Genomic DNA, 8,118 nt, shown 5'->3' on the forward strand with positions numbered 1-8,118 from the left:
GCAGATCGTGCTTGACCAGTCTGATGGCCTTCTAGGATAGAGTGATGTCTACTTCTGTGGAGATATCCAAGGCTTGGCAAGATACCTACCTGAGTGACCTACTGTAGCATACCTGCTGTAGCATGGGGGCTGGACTCAATTGACTTCAGGTCAATTCCAACCCCTGTGGTTTTGTGATTTTGTGAAGTTTTTAGCCTGCCAAGAGATGCAGACCTGGGATGAACTACAGAAGAATAGTGCAGTGAGGTTGAGTGCATAAGAAGAGAAAGAGTTGGCATGAAGCTCGATATGAAGCATTAAAATGCAGCTGTCTCCAGGAACTTGAGAAGGGACTTGCTGGCTCTGCGTTTTTGCTGTTTTCCAGATTATTTAAACACATTAAGTAAACACCAAAGATTTAAATAGATATGAGCATGCTGCTCTACAGCTGCAAATATGTGCATGTTGTAAAACACACCAGGGCAGAACAAGGAAGCCACAGGTTTCAGTAACTCAGGGTGATCTTCATATCCTGCCGATGGGAGTTGGCCAGTTTTTTTCTGAGGAAAACCAGTCCTACGGAATCGGTCCAGTTCCCAGCAGCTGTCACGTAAACTTCTGAAGACATCTACTTTCACAACCACATCAGGTGTTCCACACCAATCATATCTCTCCATATTTGATTATTCCATTCTTTTTCCTTGATTTTCCAAACAGACAGAAAGAGAAGTAATCCCTTATACACCCTGGTGGAAACTCTCAGTAATTGACAGCGCCACAGAGTGGGTAAGCAGCGTCTCCTTCCTTAGCTTTGAGTTCAACTACAAGCAGTTGAATGGAACAGCAATCTAACACAGGTCTGCACATAAAGGTATAACCAAAAGGTGACATAGATCATCCAAATTTCATCATCAAAATTTCTAATTAGAGGCGTCACTTTTTAAAATATCTTCTTGTGTGACAGTGTCTTTGCGTGGCAGGCTTTGACTTTTTGTGGCTGGAGATTTTACACGTCAGTAAGCTCAGATTTGGTGGACAAAAAATGATTCTGGCACACAGGAAATACAGAAGTGAGAAAACCTTGCTATGGCATCCTCTCTCATGAAAAAAAAGCCAATAATAGTCATCTGGTTTTCAAACAGACTGCCCAAAAATATGAAAACTTGTCCCAACCAAGGCATGTTCCAATCCCAAGAACCAGAGTTAAAGTATGATCTGCAAAGTTACCAGCTCTTCACTTGAAATCTTCTATTATTCTCTTCTACTCATTTGATGGCTTTATGAAACTTCTTATGGGTATCAGTATTAACAGTTCACTTAAACTTGATTTGTGTCTCCGTATGAAGGACAGTGAAGACAAGTATAAAAGCTGACTTAATTGCATTGCGGAAGTCCTGCCCAGGTGGCACCGAGAAAAGGCCAAATCTCTAAAAGGCAACATTCCCAGATAGATATAGCTTAGAGAATGTAAAACAAAAGAGGAAAAAAAAATTATCTTTAGCGGAACATTTATACAGTAGGCTCAGAACTTTAGTTGTCTTGTCAGCTTTTTTAAACCATTCCTGACCAAAAGGAAATAAATAAAGAAATAAATAGTAACTGACATGCTGCATTAATGGCTGAGTTAAAACTTTTAACTCGTTGATGTTAGAAAACTGCCAGAAAGGTAACAGCTTCTGTCTTTGTTAATTTCAGCTGCTTCTGACCAAGTGTAGGGAAATGCCTTATTGGACTGCAGTGTTCCCAGTTATTTGACAGTGTATTGTCAGCAAATCAGAAATAAGGGCACAGAACTGTATCTTCTGTGTGAAACTTGCATTTATTTACATCTTTACAATTCAGAAATAAAAGCCTTGTAGCTCACAAGCCTGTGAGCAAATCAGCTCCTGAGCTGACAGCAAGTCTTCGTCTGCATTCCTCCATTCTGCTGCAGCCATCTCCAGCCTCACAGCAGAAGCACGGGAGCCTGAGCAGTCCAGCTGCTCTCAGGCCCACTTCCAAAGCTATCTGGGTAAGCAGGCACACGCATCCCTCCCGCTGAGGAGTTTGGTCTGCGCCATTTCAACCGGGCTCTGGAACCAGCCCTGCCCAGGCAGGGCAGCCCTTTGTGACCCATCTCTGTGACACCCAGGCATAGCTGGCACTGACAGCAGGCGGCCTCAGTGTCCGTCAGGACAGCGAGGAGACAGGGCAGGAGTGTGCGGGTCTGGCGAAGAGCCCCCGAGCGCAGCCCAAGTCGTTTCGCTTTACCTTTGGCAGCCCCGCGGCTGCCACATCCCTACCCTTAGCCTACATCCCACGGGATGGAGGAGAAACCCCCCAGCCGCTCCAGCATGGCCGGGGAGGAGAGTGGGGCTCCCCAGGACAGAAGATCTCCAGCGGAGCCCTACCAAGTGACCGAGGTCATCCCTCTGCATGCTGGTGAGTGAGGGTCTAAAGCGGGGTGGGCAGGGCTGCCCCCTGCTTGACACCAGGCCCCCTTGTCCTGACAGGCACGGGCAGACTGTGCCAGGGGAGCGAGCCCAGGGCCGGAGAGCTCCTTCTTCTGCTCCCGCCTGCCTTTGGCCCCTCTATAGCACTGCTCTCTCTCCTTGCTCAGATGCTGAATTGCTGCCTCTGTCTGATGTGGAACAGGAGGCAGTGGATTTCATCCAAGCCAACAGCATCAGCAAGGAAATGGTAAGAGCAGCCATCTCCATCGTGGCTATACCTGCATCTCCAGACGGTCCCTCTCCATGGAAACGGCACTGGCAGCAGTTGGAGCCGGCAAGGGACCCTGGCGGCAGTAGCCCCATGATGGGCTTGGCTTAAGCTCAGGGGAAGCCTGGATGGATGCTGTGATTCCAGCCAGGAGCTCAGCAGACCTGCTTCTCCTGCAGTGGGCATCAGCAGCTCCCAGGCTAACCAGCAGCTCCTCTCCTCACAGGTGCTGCTGCCTTTCAGCATCTCCAAGACACAGGCTGTGTGTGAGAGGGCTTTGGGGCGCATCTGGAAGCTTAGTGGCTTCATGACCAGCAGTTTCTGGCAGCAGGTAAGGAGACATGAAAATTCCAGCCAGGCACTCTCATTCTTTGCATCCCAGAGCTGCCTCTACGGCTCAGGAGTACCTGTGAGACAAGCTGGGGCTCAGGTGTGAACCCTCAGAATGCTTTTGACATGAAGGGAGGGTCTTTATCCTTCCTTTTGCCTGTGCTCATCCTGCTCCAGATGCTATTCTCTCATTCTGTTTAACATGCCTTCCCTCCTTTTTTCCTTCTTACTGCAGCCCCTTGGAAAAAACCTTGCCCCTTCTCAGAGGACAGACATTGCCCTTGTAACCCTGGAGAAGATCATTGGGGACTACGGTTTTGATGAGAAGAAGTGGGCTGAGACTATGCTGGATGTGCTTCGGAGAGACCCTGGCACCTGGCTGATGGATGTAAGCAGAGTGAGGCTGGATTGTCATGCCCTACCCTGCCCGCCACAGCTCTTGGGAACTGAAGCCATTTGAAGGCAGCAAAGAGCTGTGGAAGGGCAGTAATAACACAGCCTGGGAGGCAAATGGCTGCAGTCCAGTGGCAGCAGCAGTCTCCCTGTGTTCTCACAACAGGTGCCAGAGATTCTGGGATTCATCCACGCCAACCTGAAGATCCAGAGCACATCAGTTCAGCAGATCCTGCTCTCAGTGCTGGATGTGCTGACCGTCCAGTTTCCCAGGGATGTGCTGAGGAGTGTGTTGACCGACCTCCCACAGAATGACAGGTATCAGCCCAGACAGCCCCACATGTTTGTTCCATGTGAAGAGCAGGGCTCAGAAATGGTCTGGCTGCCAGAGCCAAGGAAAGCTGCAGGACATCCCGAGGAGCAGGCCCTCCATCCCACTGTGCTTTCCAGTGCTGGTGGGCCGCTCAGGGCTGCAGCAGCCAATACCAACCATGGCAGCCCAGAGCCCCCCATCAGGCTCCTGCCCTGCCCCTCAGGGAAGGCCATCTCAGCCCCTACTGCTTGCCCAGGCCAGGCCTCTAGGTCCTCCCAAGCACATGGGGCAGCAGGCTCAGGGCTGCAGCACAGCCTGGGGTGTAGTGGACCAGCCTGAGCCATGGTGCTGTGGCTAAGGCAGCCCTGCTGACACAGCATTGCTCTCTGTTTATAGCACTACCCTGGACATACTGAAGAGTGTGCTGACCCTGCTGGAAGCATCCAAGCGGATCTGGGATGAGCTCAGCAGTGTTCTACAGGACCAACAGCTGTGTGAGATATTGAGCATCAGCACAGAGGAGTTGGGCCTCCTTCGCTTGACTGTGAGTTACTGGACAAGGCACCGTGCTCTCCTTCAGGGCACTCTCTCCCCAGCTCCCTGCCTCCCCCTGCCTTGCTCCCCAGACCAGAAACCTGAGGCAGGGCTGTTGCAGAGTCAGAGCCATGGCTGGGGCCTGGGAGAGCCTCCATGCAGGCGAAGCAGGCTTTATTGCCCGTGGCCAGCCATGGCTGGTGTCTCTTTTGTGCCAGCTCCTGCTGGTCAAGCACTCCACAGAGGCTTCAGAAGCTCAGAGGGCAGGAGGAGCAGGCCAGAAAGCCATCCTGCATAGTGCCTGGCCTGGGCGCAGAGGGATGGTGGGGCCCTCCAAAGGCACTGCTAGCTCAGGCTGGGCTGTGTCTCCCTAGTGCCCTGCCTTGAGCTGCCAGAGCAGCCAGGAGCTGCAGGGTGCAGGATGTCCTGCTGCCTCTGCCTGCCTCTCACTGCTGTGTTGGTTTCAGGCGATGCCTCCCACTGAAGAGCTGGTGAAGGAGCTGTGTAAGCCAGCACTGCTCCAGAAGCTTCTGAATGTGGAAAGCCTGCCAGTGCTCTGGCTGGTGCTCAGACGTCTCGTGCTGCTGTCTGATAGACCTGAGACGGTGAGCAGGACCTTGTCAAACGAAGGCCTCATGTTGACAGCCTGGCGCTGGGGCAATGGGCAACACTGTGCCTTGGCCTTGCCTGGCACTCGGGAGTTGGGGTGATGGTTGTGGTGGGGCCTGGTGGCTGAGATTTCCAGAAGCTTTTCAGATGGGTTACCTGGGGGCCTGTTGGAAAAGGGGGTGGCTAACCTGGGACGTGGAGTCCTTGCTCACTGGGGGATGGCCTCTTCTCTCGTGTAATCAGTGATAGAACTAGAGGGAATGGTTTTAAGCTGTGTCAGGGGAGATTCAGGCTGTACATTAGGAAGTATTACTTTTCGGAAAGAGTAGTCAGGCATTGGAATGCACTGCCCAGGGAGGTGGTGGAGTCACCGACCATGGGAGTGTTCAAGAAACGCTTGGATGTGGTGTTGAGGAATATGATTTAGCCAGGAATTATTGGTAATGGTTGGACTAGATGATCTTCTAGGTCTTTTCCAACCTTGATAATTCTGTGATTCTGCGATTCTGTTCACCCGTCCTCCTTTTCCTGCCTTCCCCATACTTGGCACTGTTGGCCACCACCTGCCTGGAATCTACAGCTTCCATTCCTGTGGCAGCTGTGGGCAAGCGAGGCGTGTGGCTGCTGCTCTGTAATCAGAGCTTTTAGGCCAGGGTGGCCACTGTCCTCCTGATGGAAAGGAAATTGTGTGTTTTGTACAGGCAATTGAAATCCGGGCCCTGCTTCCAGGCGTCATGGAGAACCTGCTGTTTGCCAACACAGCCATTACTGTGAAGGTGCTGAATATCTTCAGGAATGCAATGCACCATCTGGGGAAGAGGCACGCCAGTCCGTTTGCTCTGGAGCTGGCTGAGAAGATCCTGCCTCTTTTTAATCACGTAAGTCTGTTGTGGGAGGCTGAGCTCTGCGGGTGGGTGCTTGACAGGAGCGTCTTCTCCTTTCTTTCCTTCTCTGGGCTCTCAGGAATGAGATGTCTTGTGGGCTCTGTAGCACTGCTGGCCGTGTCCCTGCTAGTGCAGCTTGGTTGTTCTTGGTGATGTCAGGCCCCTGTGCTGGGGCTCAGCCTGGCACCTCAGCAAAACACCTTCTGCCAAGGGTTACTTTCAGAACCTCCAGTGCTCCCTTTTCTACCAGTGCCAAGCATTCTCTCCAGGGACCACAGCAGGGATGTGGAGGCTGAGCAGGCAGCATGTGCCCCAGAGGCACTGCCAAAGGCCAGCTCTGTCTCCTCCTTGTCCAACACTCCCAAGGTGCCAGGGCAGCTCCGCTTTGACCTGCTGGGCTGGCTGGGGGAGCACTCTGAGGCACAGGCATCCCATGCTGGAAACCTGTTGCATTGCTTTGCATGACTGCAATGCACTTTTGTGCAGAATGTGACTCCAGAGCACCTCCTTTCACATCAGCCATGCCTACACTCATGCTCACCATGGGCAGTGAGAGTGTGTTGCTGAGGTCTGAGGTCCTCCTGTTCTCCCTCAGGCATCATCTGAAGTGCGAGAAGGTTCCATCCGCCTCTTCAAGGATGTGATGGATGCTGTGCTGTGGTCTCAGAAGGGAAGCATGAAGAAGACCGTGCGCAGGGGCCTGCTCCCTCTGCTCTTTCACATGAGTGACGAGACCCCGAGCGTAGCACAGGTACGAATTTCAGAGCTGAGCAGTGTGCAGGCAGTGGTGTGCTGACAGCTCAGCTGTGATGTGCAATTGAGAGCAAGTTGAGCAAGCATTCAGACACTGGGATGTGTGCCATGTCCCTGCATCTGTTGTTCTGCAGGCATCTGGGGAAGCCCTTGTGTCCTGTGCAAAGTTCCTGAAGTGGAAGGAGCTCAAGCAGCAGGCCCGGCAGAAGAACACAGTGGGGATCATGAAGTGTTTGGTGAGGACAATCTCACAGCCCCCACCTTTTTGCTGGGGGAAAGGGGATGCTGGAGGAGGGGTTGCAGCAGCAGCTGTGGCTGCTCTGCAAGCCCCATGCTCTTGTGCTCTTCTTCAGCTGCAGCAGGACAGAAAGGGAGTGGAAGGCTACCTGCAGCAGAGCCTGCCATACCTGGAGGATTCTCAGGCCTCCTTGCGATGCGAGGCTGTCAGATTCATTGGTGAGCCCAACCCCTGCGTCCCTCTTTGGGCCCTGCCCTGGCAGGAAGGCACAGCCCTGAAGCCCCCAGGTACAGCCTGCCCATGCCGGTAGCCCCAGTGGGTGCCTTGCTCAGGTCCCCCCTCGGGCACCGTCCCTGCCTGCAGCATGGAAGGGGAAGCAGCTGGGCTGGCGGGGTTGGGGTCTGAGCTTCTGGCAGCATGTTGGGGAGTGGGTGTCTGACAGAGCTCTTTCCCTAGGGCTGATTGGGAAGCACGCCAGGGAGCAGAGTGAGGAGATGCTGAATGAACTCTGCAGTGGTGAGTGAGGGCAGTGCTGTGTGTGTTGGGGCTGGGGGCAGAGCTGGGCAGCATGCAGCTGTGCTTTGCCCTGCTGCAAGGAAATGCTGCAGTGGCAGAGGAGCATTCATGGCAGTCCTGAGCAGTGTCTTCCACTGACCCGTCAGTCTCCCGTGCTCCTCCTGGCCAGGAAAAGCAAGGAGTGGGGCTGGCAAGGCCCAGAGGGGAAGCTGGTGGCTCTCTGTAGACTGGGGGTCCCATCTCTGCTCTGTTTCCTTCTGTTGCAGCCCTTCAGCCTTTGGAAGATGACCCCCATCTGACAGTCCGTTCTGTGGCATCTGAGACCATCCAGAAGCTGAGACACCAAAGGCAGAAGGCGGCACCAGCACGGAGAAGGCTCCCAGCACTTTTCCGCTGGTCCTGCATAGCCTTCTGAGGGATAATTCTTGTTCATTAACGTTGCTAGGACGTTATGCAAGACAGACCCCCTTAACAACGAAATGAGCCTTGGAGCACAGACATCTTGGAAGAAAGAACAGGAACCAAGCTGGTTAGAACTGGGTCTGTAGTTAGCGATTAATTAAATTGAAAAGCACAATTGAAAGCCTTTGGAAGGAAGATCTGGAGAATATGTCTGCCCGTGACCATTAGAGAGCTGTTGGAACTGTTTAAGCAAGCAGAAAAGTTGTGGTTTATTCTAGCTTTTGCAAAGCCGGAATGCTGGGCAGCAAAGCTCCTGCTTGCTTATAGTGCTGTGTGCCTGGGCATAAGTAAGTGTCACGTGGAAAAAGACAAAAAAACATATTTTCTTTGCCTATGTCTTGGAGAGCCAGGAATCCAGAATTCAAGATCTTTGCTTTTGAGTTTGCATTTCAAAACCGGATTAGAAA

General features: G+C 52.7%; 1 protein-coding gene across 1 annotated transcript; it reads left to right on the forward strand.

The window, feature by feature from the left end:
• The first annotated feature begins 2,733 nt into the window (after positions 1-2,733).
• On the forward strand, positions 2,734-7,694 carry LOC107309093 (maestro heat-like repeat-containing protein family member 7). The gene is made up of 11 exons (XM_015853566.2): positions 2,734-3,010; positions 3,245-3,397; positions 3,569-3,720; positions 4,112-4,259; positions 4,717-4,854; positions 5,560-5,736; positions 6,338-6,493; positions 6,630-6,731; positions 6,849-6,951; positions 7,190-7,249; positions 7,516-7,694. Exons 1-11 carry the CDS (start codon positions 2,987-2,989, stop codon positions 7,662-7,664), a joined length of 1,362 nt encoding a protein of 453 aa, XP_015709052.1. The 5' UTR covers positions 2,734-2,986; the 3' UTR covers positions 7,665-7,694.
• Positions 7,695-8,118: the final 424 nt, after the last annotated feature.

This window comes from Coturnix japonica, chromosome 2 (genome assembly GCF_001577835.2).
Source record: "Coturnix japonica isolate 7356 chromosome 2, Coturnix japonica 2.1, whole genome shotgun sequence".
NCBI lineage: Eukaryota > Metazoa > Chordata > Aves > Galliformes > Phasianidae > Coturnix > Coturnix japonica.